The sequence below is a fragment of the Abramis brama genome (genome assembly GCF_963993115.1).
Source record: "Abramis brama genome assembly, chromosome: 12".
NCBI classification, from domain to species: domain Eukaryota; kingdom Metazoa; phylum Chordata; class Actinopteri; order Cypriniformes; family Leuciscidae; genus Abramis; species Abramis brama.
Window position 1 is genome coordinate 32,441,251 of NC_139974.1, and position 23,982 is coordinate 32,465,232.

Here is a 23,982-nt window from a genome sequence, read left to right on the forward strand (position 1 = left end):
CTGGCTCGGCGGGCCGAGATGAAGTCCAGATGGTCGGGGAAGTGTTTGCCCAAGGATGTAACCAAATATTCCAGATTGAGGGGGGGACCAAATGTAAAAGTTGAAGAAGGGGTCATTGAAAAACTCATATGGATTGACTACAAGTCTATCTCTTTTTTGGGGGGCTTGGAGGGGATGTTGGGGATATCCATGTCCCTGTTTACACCTGGTAAGATCTCGGTATTCTCGGTTGATCCGATCACAAGTGGACAGCTGAGAAACATTGTGTTGCAATGTGTTTTCATGTCTCCTTTCGTTTTTATTTGTCATGCGAGAGTACCTGTCTTGAAGAACATTTATTATTTAAGCCCAAAGTATACTTCTTCTTTTTTTACAAGTACTGTTAGCGTGCTTTTGTCAGTCTATGCACTATTTCTCTCCAAAAGTTCAATGATGAATGATAAATGTCTTACGCTTGGTTAGAAAATTCAGGTGTGTACTGTGCTGATGACAAAATTTGCATAACATGCATATGCATATAAAGTAGGCTATACTATGGGCTTTATAGTATGTCTGATATCACGTTTCACGTATGACTCCCTTTAAATTTCTATGTTTTGGAAGCTAGTTTCCAGCTAGTTTAAAAAAGTAATTTATTTTTATATTCCTCTTTATATCTCACAATTGCAACTTAATATATCACAGTGTGATTTTATTTCTTAGTTTAAATTTTGTCATAATTAAAAAAATAAAATACTCAAAAGCGGAAATGGCTTCTGTACTAGTATTTGGTGTTCATACCAGGTGTAAACAGGCCCTAGGCAAGTGTTTGCTTAAAGTTACAGCAAGCTGTGTGACAGAGACCACAACAAGCCTTATCCATTATTATCCCATCCTTTTCTCATAATCTCATATGGCCCACTCTCTATATGCTGTTTATCCCATAAACCTGTAAACATTTTATATCCATGCCTGTTGTGTTAGGCCACGCCCACCTCTAGAGAAAGCCCCCCCCACCACTCTGCACCTGGGTTTCCCGCCGAAGCTCGCCGACTAGAGGCAAAGTACCACAGCTTCTCCTAGCAGCCGGGTGGGCGTTAGAGGCTCTTCGGAACAAGCCGTTTTCATCACTACTTCGCTGTTCTCGAAGTATTTCTGACTCTTGTCGCACACCAGGATCAAACGTTTTCGCGTGTTTCGTGTTCATGCACTCGGACAGTTGAAGGAAAACGCCGCACTTAATGAGTTGAGCTTGAGACGCACACAGCATCATCCGCTTGTCAGGTTGAGCTTCATCCGAGCCTCGAGCTCAACTGCCCTTCAGCACACTGGAGCGGTTCTAGAGCTGTGCACTGGAGTTTGACGGACACATTTTCTTCTTCGTCTTGGGAAGTACACGTTTATGACTGAGAAACATCACTAATATATCGACCGGAGTCGAGGACAGGAAATTAATTTTTTTCTCTCACAACGGCGTTACGCATGGTGGGAATTTCTACGTCTTTTCAGTGTAAGTCGTGCAGTTATCTTCATCTTGTTTCTCTCGTGATCTCAGAGATGAATACTAATCTGTGCACTTTAGCCACGTTTATTAATTTTATTAGAACGTTTTATTGTGCGTTTTGGGTAAATGACAAACACTTTTATTTTTCTTTCGCAGAATATTGTTATAACTCGTTTCGTTTTGCCCACATTGCTTAATTTAATATTATTCACAACGTAAAGTGTATATCACCAACAATAAATACTGATATGCAGTTTGTCATATTTCCCCATAAAAAGTTAAATGGTCACTTACAATAGTAATTGCTCACCGCTGTAGGCTAAATCTTAATAAAATTGACGTTTAACAGGGTTTGATCGCGTTTAACTCTATTCATAATCAACAAATAAACAACGCTCATACAACGCGTTTCTCTCATGTTACGCGTATTAATTTCATTTGGATTTTATATCATAATAAAAATCTTTCTCGTTTTGAGATATTATTGTGAATGCTTTTCCCGTAACTATTTGTAATGTAAACACATGCATTTTATGTAAAGCTGCTTTAAAACGACATGTTGCCTGTTTTGAAAAGCGCTTTACAAAATAATGTGAATTGAACTAAAGGAACATATTGTGTAAGAGGGGAAAATACTATAGCCTATATGTCGCTATTGTAATACTATATAGAATATATGTGCTCTGTCTACAATCTCACGTGCTCAGTAAATTCATTATCTTAGAGTTTATGGCCTTACAAATCCAACACAACACTGTAGCCTAAGTCTTTATGCATCTTTTAATGCAGCTTTTAGATTTACTATTCGTCATTTTATTTTTCATAAGAATGTTTTATTACACACATTTAATACCATCCATAATAATGAAGTCAGCCAGTTAAACATTAACTGTCGATCAGCATGTCATCCATCTGTTGGCCGAATGCAATATCACCTCCGTCTATAAACACGGTCTCTAATAAGCTTGAGGATTGTTGCTGGCCAGTCCGCGAGATTCTCACGCGCTGCAAATTTGATCAAATCAAATGTTTGATTACAAACACAGGAAGGCTAAACATCTGGTGTGAGACAGGCAGAAAATTGTGACACCACAATGGATTTTAAAAATGTTGATAAACCAAGTGTGAGAAGACGCGTTTGACAATAGGGATATCACTTTGGATTAATTTAATTGTGAAATCACAATTGAGAAGATGTCTTTAACAATATTGATAAAATATGAGAAGATCCATTTACAATTGTGATGTCGCCATGGATTAAAATGCATCTGACAAGAGTGATATCACATCAGATTAAGGTTAAGTAAATGTAAATGTCTTTAACAATTGTGATATCAAATTTATTGAACAGATCCATTGACAATTGTGACTTGACAAGATGAGTCTGACAATTGTGATGTCACAGTTTGATTGAAAAGCTGTATTGACAACTGTGACATCATGGATTGAGAAGATGCGCTTATCAATTGTGACTGAGCCAGCTTTTTAAAAGCTTCTCCCGTCACAATTGTCAAGCTCATCTTCTCAAATCCATCATGATGTGAATAGTCCATTCTCAGCGCTTAAGCCCTCTCTTGACTGAAGAGTTTCTGAAGTTTAAGGCTGGGTGGTTAAAATGAAAATTAAATGGTAGATTTTTATTTCCATTGCTATCAGGGGCAGTCCTCGTGTATTTAAGGCACACAAAAAAAAAAAAAAAATTATATATATATACTTTGGAGACCCTGTTCTTTGACGAAAGATGCTTGTTCTCATAGCTCATGTTGCTCATGTCACAGATTTATGCATTTTTTTAAAACAATCAGTTGTCTTGTACACATTCTCATCATATATTGTCCATCTCAAGTAGATTTACATTTTATTTTCTTAAAGGTATCTCTACTGGTTTCTTGAAGATATGTTATTCTTTATTGATTTTATGTATGATTCAGAAAATGGAGGCTATGCTGGTCAAATGGAGGCTATGTAACTATGGCATTATGATTTGGTCATCCCCTCATTAATGTCATTGCCCTCTGCTCCTGTCAACATGAGATATAGCCCAAGGGACAGTGCAGGTAGTGAACGTACCTTGATTAAAGGCAAACATGGTCTGTGGTGGCTGGAGGTTAGGGTTCGGTTAGTGATAAGCAGTGTGTGTGTGTGTTTGAAGCCAGCATTTGCAGGCAGCAACATCCTCTGGCTGAGGCCATCTGCACAGCCACCAGCCTGCCTGCCTCACACCTGTTCCCTCTCCTCCACTCCCACTGGCCTCACATGGGTCAAACGCATGAAACCAGACACTGCCACAGCATAATGAAGAGATGACTCGGCTGCCCACACCAACATGCACAGCTGTGTGTGAGAGAGAGAGAGATATGGAAATACTCATCCATTATTTTCGAATATGTCTGGGAGATGTTTACTCGTATTGGTTCAAGCTTATATTTTATTTAATTAATATATTCTGAATTAATTATCTATAAATATGCATCATGCATCACTAGAAATTAATTAACCATACAATGCAAAATATTAGTTTTTTTTTTTAAGACAATGTTCCTTCACTGATAAATGCGCTTCTCATTTACCTTAAACACAGCAGCGTAAAAACATTTGTAGTTAAGTGCTTACTATGTATTTTAAATGACGAACAGCAGACGTTCTGGCTGAAAGCCGAGCGTGTTATCATTGCAGTGACTCATTTCATTAGTGATGTCATTAACCCCATACATAAACTGGCAGACATTCTCACCAGACACTTGCACAAATACACAGCATGTCTCGTTGCTTCACAATTTCTCTTTCATGCACATTTAAATCAAAACCATGCTCTTTGTGCATAAGGATACAGAAACACACTGTAAATTTTGCAGCAAGCAACCGTATGTGTCCAAAAAAGCCTAATCTGACAGCCCATATAATTTCTCTGGATGAATAAAAATTGTAATAACAAAAGAGAAGAAAAACGAGCAAGTTCAGTTACACGACATCAGCCGAGTGCATTATATGCGCTCTTAATGTTTCAGCTCTTAAGGGAAACATTCCCAAAATGCATTAGCGGTATTTCACTCACATCTCTTTCCATTGAGCTATATCATGTATGAGGCTCTTTATATTCATTGAGGGCTACTGTTGGACTTGCTGACACACTCAATCTTGCGCAGTAAATAAGCGACGCGAGATGTTGGGATTCGTCAGGGGGAGAAAGACCCCTTATTTGCGAGGGCTCTAGATTTGACTCGATGTGAGTCTCTGTGGAGAGCAGGCCTTGAATGATTGAGGCGGCTGCCGTCTCCCAGAATCCATGCTTCGGATCGATAGGGGGCATAATGGCTACAAATTTTTCAATGAGAGGAATTTAGCGTGTGGTTATTGGATTTCATAAAACATGAAAGTATAATGTGAGAGAAGAGGATGATTGGTTTTTATTGTATCGTAAGGCTGGAGTGTATAATATAGCGAGGCAATATAAAGTCAAGGGGGGTGTGTAAGAATTTACATGGGGCTTTTTTTACAAAACAATTTCGTCCTAGATATTAGACATTAATTTATTTATTTTATATATATATAATTAACAGATGTGTCTGATCTGGGAATTATTCAAATCCTTGAAACTGATGAATATAGAGCAGAACTAAATACTTTTGTGGTGTCTTAAAACAACTGAAGGATTCCTATAAAGTTGGATCTGAACTTGCAGTGGGGTCGATCTGAACCTGAGCCGTCTTTGTGTTCCACACCAGGGTTAACTAAACAAACCCCAGCTCCAGCTGACAGGTGTCCAGGCTGCCCAGCCTTGCTCGCTATCTGTCTTCCTCTCTCATTTACTCTCTCTTTCTCTCTTTCTGTTAATCCAAGATTCACTTGCCAATTAACTTCTCTTTTATTATATCTCCTTCCTCTCTTATTCCAACACATACTCTTTCACTCACATCTATCAGCCGCACTCACTCACACACACAAACGCAGTCACGCGCACACTAAACTACCTCTCTGTCTTCTGTCTCTGTCTCTCTCTCGCGCTCTCTCTCTCCCCCTCTGTTTATTTTCCTGCCTCCATCTGGACCAGGCTGATATTGTAATCGCCCTAATGCACATTGCCTTCCCCTTAGACACACACACAATGTGCCATCCTGACAAGCCCCTTTATATTTCAGATAAGCCGGGGATGTGTGTTTAATGAATACAAAGCCGCGGTGTGTCGCCGTGCACTCTGCCAGAAGGTAATCTTATTGAATAGGTGCTTTTCAGCGATGCAGAAGACGATAGCAGTGCAGGAGTGAAGATGTAACCTGTTAGCTCGTGCCTCCTCTATTTTCCCGTCATAGAATTTACATTTAAAGATTAGCTGTAAAAGGGTAAAAGATTCAGGGTGGTGAAGGTGTCAGGATGTGTGTGTATGTGTGAGTGTCGAAGGGGGTTGGGGGGGGTTGGGAGGGGTTGGGAGGGGGAGGGGGGTGATCGAAAGGAGCATGACTTTAGCAGGAAGGAGTGAAGGAGACAAAAAAAACAGGGCCTGTCATACAGAGGCTGTATCTGGCCTGCGTTTCAGCCTTGCGGCATCGCTATCTCTCTCCAGACCGACTCTCTGCTCCCTGGGAACAGAGATTAGCACATTGTTATCTGTAATTGGGTTTTGTCTGTGGATTCAAGGGCTGCTTTTTGCCAAGGAGAAGGTGAGAATGGCACATGACCAACATTACGCTTTGGCATATCAGTGTAAATGCATGATTGATGGAGAATATGGACTGTGTAATGGCTTCATTAGGGTTTACTTCTTTTTATGAGGTAACAATTGCTAAGGGATGGACTCGGCTCTTGCAGAAAGTCTATAAAGCTCTTCTATAAAAAAGGTGTTTGTCAGTGACAAACTGCCAAATAGACATCAGAAACATCCCTTTGCTTCGTTTACAGTTGCTAGGGTATGACCAAAATCCTGCATACTGTCATTTCATGTCACAACATAATATAGTAATTTTGCTTGAATTTAAAAAACAACAAAAAATATATATATATTTTTTTTTACAATGGCCGATACAGGAGTCATCTTAGATTGACACCACCCAAAAGCAAAAATGTTTTCATTTGATCGATTCCAGTGTACCTTTAATTACTTAAGAAATGAGTGGCACTTCACCTTATTTGATCAGTTTTCTTGATGCAAATCAAAAGATAAGATTCAAGATTTTGCTTTCCACATGACACAAAACAGAAATACTATAAAACAGATCATTCTGACTAAATCAGATGAGCCACCATCTGGGCTGTTGTAAAGAAATACATTATGTCTGAAATACACCCAAATGAATCGGAATCAAATCGAAATTTGAATCAAACCAAAGCTAATTGAATTTGGGAAATCTGTATCTATACCCAGCCCTACTTACAGCTATTACTGCATTCTCAGTTTACATGAAGCACAGATGCATTAAGGACTACCTTTTTCCTGAAATTTATGCGATCAGAGTGGGAATCTGTCAGCTGTATCTGTTCAGTCACTAATGTATGATTCATGGGCCGCTCACGCCCATTAATTTTGATTTATGGATTCTGATATGTATTTATGAAAAGGGCACCCACTCCAGTGCAGCCTCTGTGGCCCAGTAAAGAGGAGTGTAATTAAGATTTGTTTTGAGCCTAGAGGCTCAACTCCTTCAAGAGCTATGGATCAATAGGCAGAGACAGTAGACCCCTGTGTGTTCACTGCACATATTGACACGCTCAGTCAATTAGAGCTCCCGAGAAAAGGAGAGAGCAAGCGAGCAGAAAGACGACGAGAACAAGATGGATCGGTAGAATTGTACTCAACGCTCGTATGGTCTGAATAAATGAAAAATAATGTAGTATGCAATTGTGTAATGCAGTGATTTTCCAAAGCACACAATGCCATATGGTGTGCATTCATTATAACGTCTATAGATTCTTACACAGCTAGAGAAAATAACACCTGGTATTAGATAGCTTCTTCATAAACGGAGTGTACAGACTTTTGAAAAGCATTTGTTTTTGTGTGTGTGTGTGTGTGTGTGTGTGTGTGTGTTGTGATCTCTGAATTATTCCGAATTGTATTGATGCTATAGTTTGGGCTTCCTGTTGTTGGCAGTTAGTGTCACAGACACTGTGGTGGGACAAAAGCTCTGTGGTGTAGCACACTAGAAGATTGTGTTGTAGTTGAACGATCAGCAGGTGCCTTCGAGATAAACGCTCTGTGTCAATTATTTCTAGAAGAGGTGATTCATAAGACGGGGCTGAAGTGTAGAAGTAGAGGAAGACAGAGGTAAAGAGGAGCATGGGCCCCGGTGGATGAACCTCTTCGTTTTCAATGCGGCTTCACATAAGAGTCATTTTGTTAAACGTCGTTGCATCTAAGCTTTTGTTATCTATGAATGGAGGGGGCACCCCTTGCACATTAAAACTGTTTGGAGCTGCAGAACAAATAGAGAATTAGACTGAATTACTTGACATTATCTCCCCATGTTACCATCATCGCCATTGGAAAGAGTCTAAAGGAGCCGTTTAACACAAAAGACAAAATATAGCACTATATGAAACACTGAAGAACAAGACAATAATGCATTTATTACTCAATCGCTTTTTTAAACATAATACATTTCATTGGCAGCTAAGACCGTACCAAGTTTCCTGACAAACGAGGTTCCTCTGATAGGAATCTTGTATACAGACTTCTTAGAAGCTGTGAAATGAGAATGAACCTTGTCTCAGATCCTGTTTATGGCCGTATGGATGTGAGTGTGTTTTTTTTAAACAGCTGGGAAGGAATTCACCCTGCCAGGAGCCATTCCTGGTCACTCAGAACTTCCGCCATTAGCAACACGGCTCCACTGCACGCACATGACCACAGAATGAACCCACAGATGGGCACTGGTCTCGGCTGCCGCAGACCTCAAACATGTCGGTCACATTTCAAACTCCTCCGAAATAAGATATTGAAGAAGGTTATCAAAGCAGATCGAGTCCAGGTAAATGATTTAGTGTTCATGCGGTTCATTATGGATCAATAGGGTCTGAGTTGAGGGGGTTGGGAGACGAGAGCAGTGATCCATGGCCGTGCCACTTCAGTTTGTGCAGATTATGTGTGTGTGGCACAGCCTCTAAGGACACGAGATGGATGCACCGATTCCTGACAATTATTTTCATGTTATGGCTTATATTAGAATTCTGTATTATTATGTCTAAATAAATGAAAAGTAATGCACTAAAAAGTAAAATCAATCACAACATTATAATGTACAGTATAACAAATTTATATTAATTTTGCGATTTGTTAACGAATACTTTAAACATTCTTATTATTTTTAAAGATTAACTTTAAGTGAACGTTAGATGAAGATAGATGTTAGATGAAAATTTTTAATGAACATGCACAATCAAATATCCAATATCGACTAAATTTAACATCTCTAATTTCATCTAATAGCTGATCATTTGTATTTGGGTGGACCATTTTATTGACTATTATGATGCATTTGGTTTTACAGTATGTATTTTTATGAATGTTCCTGCTTTTATTGTTACTCATCAGTGCATGTTATTTCAAAGGAATAATCTTTCATCAAAAAGTAACAACTTGGACTGCCTCTGGGACAATGTTGCTTTCCTGCTGACATCACCAAGGCCCATGCGGGTTATTGAATTATGTTAACCAGTAGATAAATAGCAATTTAGGCATTTGTTTGAGTCCCACTCAAATGTTTTTGAGGTTTCTTGTTTGATATTCTGCACTCCACATATGTTGCATATGCCATTTTATGTTGACTTTAAGACTTGTAATTGCACGAGTGTGCATGAGTCCCGACGAAGTGGTGATATTGTGATATTTTTTCAGTTTGGATGAGAAGTTTCTGAACAACGTATCCAAGAATATAAAGGGGTACGTATGGATTGGAATGGCACTGTGTGGTATTTCATTGCGCTGTGGTCTCTCTCTGATTTATTCCTTTCAAAATACACTTCAGCGCCAGTGTTTTAAATAGCCTCAAAGTGCGGCGAATGGCGCAGCTATGGCAAAATCGAGACCCCTTTCCGAATTGGAAGGGGTCTCATGGAGCAATAAAATGGCAGAGCTTATAAATCCATCTTGCCTTATAAGGTCAGAAATGTTTTAAGTTGTTTCAGGACAGTTGTGTGTGCCAGTAATTGTTCTCCCATCTGTCTTAATGTGTCTTTATCAACATCTGGTTTTGTAAGCTATACTTCAGTAACAAGTATCCGTTATGTGTCAAGGGTTCCCAGTCCTGCTAGCGCGATTAGCCTAGCCTTGACTACCGCTCTGAGTTCAGCTCCACATATGATTGCCATTACTCCATACCATTGACAAAATGTAATAACTTTTCAGGGGAAAGATGTGTGCATGTGACTGTTTTTCTTCTTCTCTTCACTTTTTCCATAACTGTAAAGAATTATTTTGGTCTGGTTTTAATGTTCCCCCGGTGACTGGACAAATTACTGGCTCGCAGGGCATTTAGGGCTGCCTGAGTGAAATGTGAATGGCTCATCCCTCCAAGCACAGCCCTGTCTGCACCTCCCTGCATACCTTACCAACAGAGAAAGCGAGAGAGACGTGAAAGGAGATGCGTCTGTTACGAACCTATCCCCTCCTCCGAAGCATGGGCTCAGAAACAAGCGCACACTTTGGCAGCGATGCAAAGATATGATCTTAATCTGCTATTTCCTCTTTGGCAGTATTAAATTGTCCACATAATATTTCACAGCTGCACTGGGATCAAATCTAATGGTGCAGCTGTAATTTTATGTTTGCAAATTTTAACTGTTCTTTCTTTCTGTCTCTCTCAACGTCTCCCTCCAGCCCCTCCTCCTCCTCCCGGCACCATATGGGAGATGCTGCTACACTCATATGAAGGGGGTTTGCGCGTACGATATGGCACAGCATTATGTGTGGTTGAAGCCACATTGATGGTTAGATTGTGTTGGAGTTGTGCGCAGTGTAGCGTGCCATCTCAATAGAGGGATTAGGAGCTTGTCATGGTTTCATTCACCCTGAGACACTTAATTCCGAACATTTTCGTCCTCCAGAGACCTTCGCATCTAGAATTTGCGTTGGCCAGGTTACGGTCTGAATGCTCACCCTTGTATAACTACCTACAGCTACCCCTGCGGTATTTTTGTTAGCGATGTGCAAAACGATATATTTTTAAGTTGACTTGTCGGAGGATTGTCTGAATGACTAGTTGAGTAATTGGTATTAAAGAGATGGTTCACCCAAAATTTTTAGATACTGTCATCATTTACCCTCATGTAATTTCAAACCTCTACGACTTTCTTATTTTGGAATAAAATATGCTAAAGATATGTAACATGTTATTTATGTGATATTGTTACAGTATTTATTAAGATTTTCAGTTTTCATTGTGGCTTTATTCATTTTATATGTTTTCGTTTTATGTGCTTTTGTCATTTTTTTATAGATATTTTTTATATTTCTATATTGCTTTAATTTAGTTTTTTATTTCAGTTTTAGGTTTAGTATTTCAACTTAAACTTATTTGACTTTTGTAAGTTTACGTTTTTCATGTAATTTTTATATTGACAAATTCTAAATATTTTTTTGGTTTGGAAGGACATGAGTGTGAGTAATTAATGATAGAATTTTCTTTTTTGGGGGGGGGGGGGGGGGTGATCTATCCCTTTAAAAAGGACTTTACAATTAGGCTGGTTTTAGGTTCACTTGACCCGATGGAACATACAGTGCAAACAGTTTAAAGCACAGTTTATCAAACAATTAAAGCGCAGCATGCAAATGAAAGTACAGTACGACTGCTAAAATAACTAATAGAAAAAGATTACCTCCCAAATCATCTAGTCAGTTCTTAGACAACTAATCGACCATTGTGATCCGTTCCTATTTTTAATCCGGTACACAGATATATCCTGGGGTGATTCGCCACCATCATTGTGCACAGCATGGAAGCGTGGAAGACAGCGCTCGTCACTGACAAGGGGGTCCTTCTGGACGCAGCCTCCCCGAGCACTTATTGCCAAAGAGATGATTTGTCATGCACGGCCTCAGGCTATTGCTTTTAATGACAGTGTAAACGGAAAAGTCGGCGGCTGATTAGAGAGCGTGCACACTCACAGCATGCTTATTCAGATCTCACTTTTGGCTCCCGTCTGGTGCTCCCTGTCGCTCCGCGCCAAACACGATTCTCTTAAAAGGCCCCTTGCATCAGCTGAGCGCTGGAGGCGCCTGGATGTGTGTGTGTGCGTATGTGTGTGTGCACAAGATGGATTAATGCTATAAACAGAAAGTTGGATTTATCTGCGATTGGCACCACGTTTTTCTTTACGCAGGATTTGGAGCCCAAAGAGGAGGAGAGAGAGGAGAATGCCTTTATTCAAAACAACTGTTTGTGAGTAATTAACATATGAAAGGAAGCTTACAGTCTGGCAAATCCCTGCACTTGTTTTCAATTATTTATCCACATTCTGGGAGGGGGGAAGGGGGTGACGGAGGTGGGTGTCGATCGTGAAGGGAGGGTGGCGGGTTATTTGGAACCATGAAAAGAAAAGTGATTTTTTTTTTTTCCTCTAACACAACCAGAGGGCCTCTGGGAATATGCTATCAGACATGATGAGATGAAAATGGAGTTAAGCCAAAGAGTGGATTATGGGTAACGCAGAGAGTCGATGAAGAGTGGTCAGTAAAACGGATTCAGAGCGGACTAAAAGTCCAGATCTACATGATTATTGGATACAGCGAGAGCGAGGCATTGATCTGACGGAATCGGACGGCACAGAGCAAAATGGATGGGAAAGACAGGGCTGGGGCCACAACTGACCGTAGGACACAAGGAACGGCAAAGATAAAGGGAGAAGGACTGGATGGAATAAAGTTTTCACAGGCATTTGTCAGGGTGGGGCTTTCCTGTGTTCAAAGATGCCACAGGCTGGAGATTGATGGGAAGTGCTGCGGGCCAGGACTATATCAGCACCGAGCAGGACCAGTCTGGACGTGGCAGAGGAAACCAGAGGGAGGAGGAGATCAGGCAACCCTGTAAGAGACCAGAGAGAGAGAGAGAGGGAAGATTGAGAGTGGAGCTCAGAGCGATTGAACAGACGTAGAGTCACTGTGCCAGATGCCACAAACTATAGAAGCAGGAAGAAGTGAGGGAGGAATGAAACGGGAGGAGATGGTCTGTACAGCGGCACATCCAGAAGCATCACATAGTATCATGTTTTAATGTGCAGATTTGATTCACTCTTGCAAGCTGTGCTTGTTCGCCAATAATCACTAGCTTTATTTATGATGGGCTGTGGAATAATGTTATAATCAGATCGCCTCGTTCATGGATAATGCAGGCTGTAATGTAATGGGTAACTTATTATACAGAGCAACATAACTTTACAGATTCATGCATTCTTTATTAGCGTGATGGTGCAAACCAATGCACAATATTTCAGTAGAACTGAACAATTGTGGTAGAAATGTTGCATTTGTAGTAGAAGCATGTAGCTGGAGGCTATGGAGTTCGATTAACTCCTGTCCTCATTCTCGCAGATCTTACTTTTTCAAAGACGTCTGCCTCTGTGCATGCCGCACATTTCAGACTTTGTAGATAATGTTGATTACATTTTAAAATTTAAATAAGTATAAATAAAATTAAAACAAAAATTGTGTCCAGAGAGATATTGACATCTTTTTCATCATGATAAAGATAAATGTAATTTATTCAAAATTTGTTTACATCGGTAATAATATTTAAAAGGACAAAATATTCTTTATCCATATATATGGCTGTTGGTAGATTTGGTAGGAAATATTACAATAAGAAAAAAATGACCGTAAATCGCTGATGTTCTTTGTGCACGAGAAAAACAATTTTTTTCCCTTTTTTAACAAAGCAAATTATTTTCATTTCTTTTTTCAGGTGGTGAGGCCGTTATGTCCCTGGCTTTTCTTGGCTGATAGAGGAATGTAAACCCTGAACCGAGTGTAGCAGTTGTTTAGCCCCCTCTTTCCTTCAATGCTTTTCCTCTCCCGCCTCAGACTTCATGCCATCTGTGGGTTTGATTTAGTAGCTAAGAGGCTTTCTGAGCAATGGACAAGTGATGTTAATAGCACACATATGCCAGAGGACTGATTTAGTTTTACGGCTGTGACATGATACTGTTTTGATTCGAGCGAGGTCGAGCATAACTCATCCACTGCTGCGCTGCTGATCACTATATATTTTAATAATAGCAATGAGTTTCTCTTTTTATGTCCTCTGTATCTGTTTCTTTCTCTTTTTTTTCCCTCTTTGTAGTAGTGGCGGTGACTTTATTTAGCATGTACTACACACACAAAAGCCCCTCTGCAAGTTGACAGGCTGCTCACCTCACAACATATCTGCAGTGCCCGTTGTCATGGCAACTGCAGCGGGCTGCTGGCGGTACTATGTGGTCGGAGGTGTACTGAAGTAGAGCAGTGCTGACCAGAGGGATGCTCGGGGTCTGCCCGGGACACCCGGGGTCAGTGTGCCACAGAAACACAGCTCTATCTGTTCTCACCTTCGCTGGGGCTAGTGAATATTTCATGAGGATGCTGGAGAGTGTTTTTATCATAATCTGTGAGTATAGAGTGTGGGCATATATGAAATCCATACCTCAGCCCCTTTTCGAGGGACTTAGTATTGTTTAGAAGACAGAAAGACAAGAGGGTGAGGAAATTATGACAAGTTTCACTTTTGGGTGAACAATCTCTAAGAACAAGGGATTTTTGTGGAAATCTGTGTAGTTTCTGCCATTCATTTGCCTGCTGGGTGTTCCTCAAGAAGGACAAGAGTGCGGCGGATAGCGGCAGCTTGTTGATGCCCCAGCCGTGGCTTGCGGAAGCCTGATAGCGGGACCAACCTCTCGACCAGGACAGTGGAGGTCAGGCCATGAGCTCGCCTGCCCTCAGGGCTTCCGACTCTAATTACCTGAGGAGCAAAACATCCCGGCTTGCCGGTGGGGGAAGAATGTGTGAACGTAGGATATCGGGGCCGCGCAGTCCCGCAGCAGCGACATCCTGCCCGGGAAGGCCGGGCGGGCCCTGTCCGTCCTGGTTCCTGACAGTGGGCTATCTCTGCCGGGCCCATGGTTCCTTCCATTCTAAAGGCCATTGTGTGGAAAAGGGCTGGGCCAGGAATGACTGGTTCCTGTTGGGCTCGATCTCTCGCTCAGGCAGCTCCGGTCCCACTGACAGATTCCTCTTGTTTTGTTTTGCTCTCTCTCTTGTTGTGTTAGTCACTCATAAGGATACTGAAAGTAAAATCAGAACTGAGAAGAGGCTGCATTGTGCTGTTTCTATCCTCTTTCCACAATATGTTTGCATTACATAATCTAAACATAAGCTGGGACAGCTGGTATCCTCACTTTCGAAAAAGTTGACAAAAACGTTCTAAAGCAGAAACCTCTTTTTTTTTTTTTCTCTTCAGCATTTGCTGGTGAATCTGTCAGTGCGCATCTGGACTCGCCTCTGAAAAACGAACGGCTCGTGATCAGGATTTAGAAATGAGACGTAGGTGTTTTTGTTTGTTACCTAAATGCAGAACCAGACAATGAATCTGTCACACTGTATGTGTTGTGTGTGCGTGTATGTGTGAAAATGTAATTTTTGAAGTATGTATTAACAGCACCACCTAGTGTGTAAACACTAAAGGATGAGCCACATAGGCATCTCTACTTTCACGTCCCTTTCTCTGTTATTATACAGACAAAAGAATTGTAATTCATCGCCTAATGAAACATGGTCTGTTTTCCGCAATGAGAAAGAGCGACTCAGCTGTCAAGCGGTGCAAGTGTCTATGACTGGGCTGAGAGCAGAGTCTGGCTCGGGTCTGAATGAGGGGGCTGATGACATGCTTTTCATGAATCAGCACAACTGCCTGTTTCACTTTCTAGTGTGAGCCCCACATTCAGATGATACTTACACACATTATAAAGACTGGAGAGCGGGATTATTCTGCCGTCACTGGGGGTGAGGAGGGAGGGTCTCTCTGGACCTGGTGACAGTTGTTCAACTTGATTGGCGTGCACTGTGTGCCACAGTCATGCTGAAAAGGTGGAGTGGGAAAATCATGAATAGCTGTGGAACACAGATCTGGCCCCGGCCCTCTGCCACAGCTTGCTCTGGGACTTAGGGACAGCAGAACGGACAGATGGCTCAGGACTGGACACGCACACACAAACACACACACATGCTTGCTTTGGCTTTTTCTCTTATTTTTTCATGTAGACCCTCAACACTAAGGTGGCTAAGAAAGCTATGGTGCCTTCATTCACACAAGATACATACAGAAACCAGTAGTGATGCACAGAAATAAATTATTTACGAAACTGAAAATAAAATTTCCATTTAGCTGGAAAAAGAAATTAAAAATAAAGTTTTGGTATTTCAGAATTTCAGAAAGTTTTCAGAATTGAATTAGGGTAACTCTGTATGCTGTTCTGGGTGTTGTTTTTTCAGGTGCTAAATTGAAAGTTATAGTAAAGTTCTTTGGCAAATGTCTGCGGTTCTTTAAAATTGCTACTCTATCATAATTTTTGGTTACAGGAAAGTGTGTACCTGTTGTAGCTTATCCACGTTGTGTGCAAAGCGCATCATCAGAGAAGTCCTTATGAAACGTCACTGGTTCACCAAATGTATTTCAAACAAATATTTTGGTTGCCGAAATCTCAGTGCATCACTAGAAAACACAGTATCACTGTTAATGTTTTGTTTATTGCTTTTTGCCTTTATCATATAGTGCTGTTTAGGTTGACAGGAAAGGAGAGGGTTATTGGGATTGGGATTATTTATGGGATTGCTGCATAACATGGGTCATCCATTCATAATAATATTCCTTGCATTATGTAGACAATTTATCTGTGGCTTTATATTAAAATAAGTGTGAATTGACAGCACTAGACCAACAGAGGCATTTCCAATCTGTTTGAGTCTTCATATTTGTAGCAGATCTGCATGAGATGAAACATAAGCATTCCTATCACACATCTTATGATGTTAGCTGAGTACTTTTTTTTGCTGTGTTTGCTTCTTGTATCCAGTGTTTTGCTTCTGCAAGGAGCCGTTCATGTGGTTTCTGCTGTCTGTTGTGGCTGAGAAACATTTACACTGTGATTCGTACCCTCGGTCGTGCCCTTTGGGGTTTCCTCTGAGAGACAACATCATACTGGCTGATCTAATGATCGTCTTTCTTTCCACAGTTCCTCCCTTCCTCTGCTCTCTCTTTTTCTGTCTTATTGCAAGCTCTCCAGCTCAGCCACCCTGCATATGAGCAGATCATAAGAGAGCTCTAATGACTTCCAGCTGTGTGGAAGATAAAGTCCTTTGGGTTAAGTCGAGAAGTAGACTATAAAAAAAAAAAGCCTATTTGGGCATCTTTTTTCAGCATCAGCAGACCACTAAAAACATGTTCCCACTATGTAACCTGGCCTCCAGCACAGGTCAAGGGTCTGAGCGTGAGGGAACACTGCATGTGTGCAACTCCTTCCCGCTTTCCCAGTTGGGACCTTCGCAGGAAAAGACCCTGCTGTAGAGGTATCTGTATGCTCACTGGCTTTTTAAGAAGCTCTTAAGCCAGTCACAAAAAAACTGGCGCTATTGGTCCTTGGAACGCGAAAGAAGTGGAATCCCTTCAGCTCACAGTTTCCTCATTTCGCATTGTCTCGTTCCTGCTCTTTCAGTCTGTTAATACAGCCAACTCTTAAAGCTGGGCTGGAAATATATTCTCTTCCTACCGGCTCTGAAAGGGCTGTCAAATTGGTTTAAGGGGAGGGAGGGGACGGAAGGGACCCACAGAAAAGCCTGAATATTTAGTTTGCTATGTTGCCTCTCAATAAAATCATAGATGTAGCGAATTTTGAGAAATGTACTCGTTCAGAGGCTAGGGGAATTGATGAATCTGGCTTTGTGCTGAGTGGACATGAAGGTGTGTAAGTGCTGACAAAAAGGAAGTCGAAAGGACATTTTCTCACACACCTCATTGCAGGATATAAATGCAGCAAAGTATTGTTTTTTACCTCATGGTAAGTGATCATCCTAGAATTGTTCGATTATGTTTGCATTTTCTGAAAGAGCTGCTGTAAGCGTCAATCATGAAGTTTGAATGCTTTTCTGTCAGTATAGCGGTGTAATTCCTTCTTATACCTTGTTGCACAATTTGCCTTTTATGACTTTTATGATAACTGCACTGCATTTTACTTTATAGCTGCAGGATAAAGCAAATGAGGAATTCTGGCATTGTTGGAGATTTGGTAATGTTCGTAATTTACAAGTGAATGCAACCGCTGGCAATTAAAACAAAACAACATTGTTTGACGCTATGCCAGTAAGAATTTTCAGAAAAGTCATTCTCTGTTTTTGCTGGTGATTGAACATTTAAGGTACAATTATCCATACTGTATTATTACCCAACTCTGAGACAGTTGGGGTGGCGAATCTCACTGCTATTGGGATTGAAATGTTTCTTCGCCGGTGCTGTTTATCTCAAAGTCACATTCTGTCCAACCTCCACAGTGGAGAGACAGGTTCGAGGTGCAAAAAGAGTAGATCCGCCACTAAATGTGCAAGAAGAACAAATCTCTCTCTCTCTCTCTCTCTCTCTCTCTCTCTCTCTCTCTCTCTCTCTCTCTCTCTCTCTCTCTCTCTCTCTCTCTCTCTCTCTCCTGAGTGTTTCCTCCACATGGAGCTCATCTGCTGTTTAAGGCGGCTGGGAGAAATGCCTTCAAGCTGACAGGGGCTGAAAGCCCAGACATATGTTAATCACATGCAGTGATGGCAGTCTGGGAGGGGAGAGAGAGAGAGAAATGGCAAATCTGAGAAAGAGAGCAGAAAAAGAACGTGTGCGAGGGGTGGGGGGAGAGGGGGAAGAGCGCCACTCTAGAGACTTAAAACACAGCAGTAGAGGCAGATGCATGCCTTTGTTTGGACTCTCCAAATTGATTTTTCTTGGTTCTAATGAGGTTGTTCCTGCCACTGCTTGCAAAAAGAAAAAATGGTGGATGGGGCTGATTGATGCAGGTAGTTTGCTGGTATTTTGCATGGATCTAAGTCTCATTTAAGCATCAACACAGTACATTTTTAGACGGATGAATCAGAAGGTTGATTAGTGAATCTGATTATCTGGACTTCACAAACATGAGCAAACACGCTGTTCACCTCAGATCTATATTTTTCATCTGATTATGAATGTAGTAGTAAAGTATGAAGTGAATCTGGTTAAGCAGAAGCAGATGTGAATGAACTCAGATTGGCCAGTTGACCAGAAGAGGGTTGTTTTTGCAAGACTGCACTTAATTCAGAGCATATGAGAGGGCAGATTCACAGCACAAATCTATCTTTCTGTCTTACTTTTGTATATCTATCTATCTACTATCTATCTACTATCTATCTACTATCTATCTACTATCTATCTATCTATCTATCTATCTATCTATCTATCTATCTATCTATCTAAACCCTCTGCCCCCCCCCCCCCCCCCTCTCATACGCGTGCTGTGTTTTGTGTGGCTGCCGCACATCAGTTGGGAGGGGGCAGCGGAGGAGGCGGGGAGCGTGTGTGCTCGCATTTGCGTGCGCTCTAGCTGTCATTGTCTCAGTCTGCGGGCTCAGGGAGCAAGCGTGTGCAGGATAGCGCGAGGCCCCAGCGGCCACACGTGCCCTTGTTAGTGCAGGGCATCCCTGGAAGCAGAGCAGAACGAGAGGCAGGTCTCCATCTGTCCCTCTAAGGCTCTGAAAGCAGGAGGACAGGCTGCTCCAATCTCCCGTTTGGACCTGGTGTACCGGCCTTGGGGTTCTGTGCCAACCCCCGTGCCCCTCGCAGAGCACAGAAAGACGCAAAGAGACTTTGGTTACAGGGAACCTGGTAGAAATAGAAAAAAATACCCTGGATTATTTGATAAGATTGTCTCCATCATCTATGATGCCAGGTGAGATTGAGAAGCTTTGATTGTTTTGACTGTCGGTGGGAAATTGTGCATGTGCATTTTTGAATGTAAATATTTTGTAAAATATAGAATTAGCCTATTTACGGCAACTTCTACTGCTGTTATTGCCTTTTTGAATGCATGTGGAAGAAACAACCTTATTAAATTGACGCTGTTCTTTATATTTTTTTGTTAAGACTAATGCATTTATTGATCGAGTTTTTTGAGAAAGAGTTTTTTTTTTTTAAATGCAGTTGATGCCTTTTTTGATTAGCTTAGATGAATTTTATGTCTGCTTGTGCAAGGGAATGTTGGTAAACTATAAACATAAGAAGATATAATAGGGGGAATAATACAGGGCTCAATAATAAGGTTTTTTTTTTTTCGGAACAGGCCAGTAGTCTACTTTTTATTTACATTAAATATTACGTTTTCGGTGCATAATGTTTCTAATTTGCCAATCCTATAAAATTATCATATTTATTTAAAAAACACACATTTTGTGCTTTTTAGAAGGCTTCCAAGACTATCTTAAAGTCATTCTCTATGTTAGCCTTATAACTTTACCTTGGTCACTGATTTAAATCAACACAATTTGCAACATTTCATTTATCACTGAAATTCAAACGTTTATGTTCTCAACACATGAAATCTCAAATGCAAGCCCAAGAAATGTAAGATGTAGAACCAATACAGCAATGGCCTGACAGTACATCAACTGGCCTTAATGTCGCTCACATCCTTATTTTTGAGCCCTGTTCAGGAAGATCAGAGATCTGCTATAGAAACAGTAAAATCACAGTGCAGGAGCATGAAAGTGAAGAAAGCAGACTGAACGAAAGAAAATGAGAGAGGAGAGTTGCAGAGGGCAGCTGGCGTGCTGTGTGTATGCAGGCTGCAGGGAGATCTCAGTGCTGCTCTTCACAGATGGTGTTGTGAGACAAGCTCTGTTGGCACTGCTGCTCTCCTGTGTGCCATGGCCACTACCTCTCTGCCAGCCAACCCGTCTGGTGCCCACCTCTCTGACTCCCCCTCTCCATCTACCCAGCCTCCATTCTCTTTCTGTTTGTGTTTAAACTTCCAAGTGTAACATTGTTGGCTGTGTATTTGGCTCAGTTCAACTGTGGAACAATATGGAGCAAAAGGATTTCTTTTAAAGAGTCTCTTTCGGGTTGTTTCCTTACCGAACGTTGCAGCACTTAAAACGTGTTTGTTAACATTGGCCTTTGTGTACAGTGTGTTTGTGAATAGTGTGTGCATGTGTAGAATTGTTCTGGGAAGCTCTGGAGGAAGCAGCTGTAAGCAGGCGCGTGTGCCAGGTCAGGGACACTTGAGCAGAACTGACACTGGGTTATTTCGGACACCCATCTGCACTGGAGCTACCGTTCCTCCAGGCCGCCGCCACAGACAATCTGTTCACTCGCTGGCAGAGTGCCAAACACAGTGCCGTCCATCTGTGGCAGGGACTGAAGCTCTCAGTGCTGAGCAGAGCTTGGCTCCTTCCTCTCTGCTTGTAGTTTTATAGCTTTTTTTGTTAGCGAGAGTGTTTTCGTACAGTTTGTTTATAACGCATGTTCTCAGTTCGCAAGAATATGCTACTTTAATTAGATAAAGGTCATTCGGGTAATACAGAAACATGACTAAGTCCCTGTATTTTTGTAGCTCTTTTCTTACCTACAGGGTTTATGTACAGTATACGTTTAACAACATAGTTTTCAACAACATAGAAAACAACAGTTTTCATATTATGTTTTCAATGCATTTTCTTATGCAAGTTATGCTTCTGTAACAAAAGAACATGTTTCCTTGGGAAGTATAGAAACAAGGCTAAGCATCTGTAGTTTTGTGGCTTTTTTGTGCACAAAAGTGTCATGCAATGTTTTTTAAAAATACTTTCATAGTTTAATATGTTGCTTGTGGGTTAATCTATTGTATTGGAAAGTATGAAAACAACAGTAAGGCCATTTTTTCAGTTGAGACGCTTTGCTTGTTATGATACGGAATATCTGCGAAAGTGTTACTACTGTAGTATCTCATTTCACACATATTTTGTTTCTGTGTTGATTCTATATTAAATTGTCATTACAATGTAACGTATTTTCTCTGTTGTCATCTGTTGACGTTGTGCAAGCAGAATGTGGCGGTTGGTCGGTGTGGTATTAGTCGCGCCCCTCCTCCACTGTGATTGGACGTTTGGGTAAAAAGTGACAGTGATGAGCGCTGCGTTTTACCCAAAGTTGAACATTCTTCAACTCTCGGCGACCAGTAAAAAACGCCGGGCGCTCGGCGCCTCAGCGTGAAAAAAACGTTCAGCGCCTCGTTACGCTCATGGCTCCCATTGAAAACAATTGGAAAAATACGCCAGCCACGTGAAAAAAAGATTTTTTTTTTTTAAGGGCCTAAGTGCCTGTATTTTTCTATCTATTCTTTTGTTAGTCAGGGTGTTTTTAACGATATATATGTAACACTTTCTCAGTTTGACATATATTGATGGTGTATTGTAGTACTTTAACATAAAAAAAGGCAGTATGGAAACAAGTCTCTCGTCCTGTAGTTTTGTAGATTTTTTTGATATAGCGACAGTGTTTTGTAAAATGTGTTATGTACTTTGTCAGTTTTTTTTTTTTTTTTGTCAGTACTTTAGTTTACTTGCATTATGTTGATGTAAATGTAGAGAAGGTTGTTCTCTTAGGTAATATGAAAACAAGTAGCATATCTCTTCTCTTCTTCTAGCTTTGTTACTGTTTTGTTAGAGACACTATTTTTGGTACAACATGTTTCCCATGCAATTTCCTGATTCTTTTTTTTTTTTTTTTTTTGTATGGCAGCAAGGCTTTTGACCAAAGTTTGAGCATTAAAGACAGCCTCTCTAGAGTGTATTTAGTCATTAAGAAGCCACTCAGTGATGGCAGCCAATCGGTTCAGGGGCAGTCATTGCCTGGAGCTACGCCTCAGTTCCTTGTACTGAAAGCCATTAGCAAACTGTGGCCAGTGCCACAATCATGCGCACACACACAGAAAAGCGCTCAGGGTGGAAGTGCCCTGACGTTAGGTCATACTCCACCATCTCCTGCGTCTCCTGCCTGCCAGATGTGACTCGAACCATTTTTAAGGTCTCATGGAGGGAAAGAGGAGGAGAAGGAGGGAGAGAGGGAGAGATCGAGAAGGAGACAGTTTGTGCATGTGTGTGTGTGCGCATGCAGTAATTGGGCGGGGGTGGGGGGGTAGTTGTTTTCTGAATCTGTTTCTACTTAGTAAATCTCCATCCAGGACTGCGTTTCATAAATTGTCGACATATTTTTCTGCACAGCGGACTTAACTCACTCTAATTTTGAACACATGGCTTCTGTCATGTGATATTTTCAAAACACTTGCAGACAGAGGTCCCAGCAGAAATAAACCGTCATTCTGCCGCCAGGGTCTTTCTTTTTTCTTACAATCCCCCCCCCCTCCTCCTCCTCCTCTGTGCCTGTCAGTTATTCTTTTATCACGTAGCTGTGTTTTCAGTTAGCGAGAGCAATATATTATTAGCTCACATTTTTGAGTGTAGTAAAATAGCGTTTTGTTAATGTAAAACATGAGCCTCTTTATTATCTGTCGAAAATTGATTTGGCATCCACCGCCATCGGCTCGACTCGTCCTAGCATCAGAGACTTTGCCACGCTTTTTGTTGCCAAGCGTGGAGAGACGTCCGTTCTTAGCTGCCACAGCCAGTGAGAATAAGTGGCTGAAATGAATAAAGTGAATAAGTGGATAGAGGCCTACAATTTGCAGGTTTGAGTGGTACTAAGGGCAATGAGCAGAGTGCAGAGGTAATTGCAGTCTTTTTGAACTGCAGGAGAGGAGAGGACAGGAGCTGTATACGGATATGGATGAAACATCTGACGTGTGTTTCTTAGCATTTTGAAAACTTCCAGGGAACCTCATGAAGTTCTCTGGGCTCTTTCAATCTAGACTTCCGTTAGGTTGTCAGCAGTTGCATGTTGTTGATCGATACAGGTTATTCGGTGGCCAATCTGTTGCTGAGATATTCATAGTATTATTTAATGGCAGCGTACTATTTAAATTGCAAGAAATGATACGGCCACTTGTATGACCAGTCAAAGCTTTGGACACAAAGTTTATGTTTCTCGAGATCTTGAAAAACACTTTTAATCTAAAAGCTTATGCTTCAATGTTTGAAGTTAGTTTTGTAAATAAATACATTTACATTTATGCATTTACATATAATTTTCTTTACAAAACTAAAATTTTATTTCATAGTTTTATAAAAAGTGTCATTTCATAGTTTTGATTACTAATTCTAAAATGTGTCCAAACTTTTAATTGGCAGTGTATTTCCCAAAGGAATATACTGTAAGGTCTCTTGAACATTGCAATTAGGTCTGCTAGATAATATTAAATGAAAAGCAAATGAAATCTTTCTGTGTTTTTCTCTTCTCAAAATTAATAAAACCTTAATAGTCTTCTAGAGATTTAAAGATCTCAACAATGTCTCAAACTGTGCTCAGATTTGCCAGTATACCAAAGACTGTGATGAAAAATCTTATCTAATGATCTAATCACAGTAGAATCTGATGAGAAATTTT

General features: G+C 40.9%; 1 protein-coding gene across 5 annotated transcripts in view; it reads left to right on the plus strand.

Annotated features, from left to right (window-relative positions):
* Window positions 1-1,034: 1,034 nt before the first annotated feature.
* Window positions 1,035-23,982, plus strand: part of runx1t1 (RUNX1 partner transcriptional co-repressor 1) — a 53,153-nt gene continuing 30,205 nt past the window's right edge. For 2 of the 5 annotated variants that reach the window (XM_084131537.1, XM_084131539.1), the window contains exon 1: window positions 1,035-1,489. In XM_084131537.1, the coding sequence (XP_083987663.1) occupies window positions 1,462-1,489 (28 nt within the window). In that variant the 5' untranslated portion in view covers window positions 1,035-1,461. Of the gene's footprint in view, window positions 1,490-14,901; window positions 14,985-19,059; window positions 19,397-23,982 lie in introns of those variants that run through there. The other 3 variants (XM_084131540.1, XM_084131538.1, XM_084131541.1) reach the window with 3 other exon arrangements.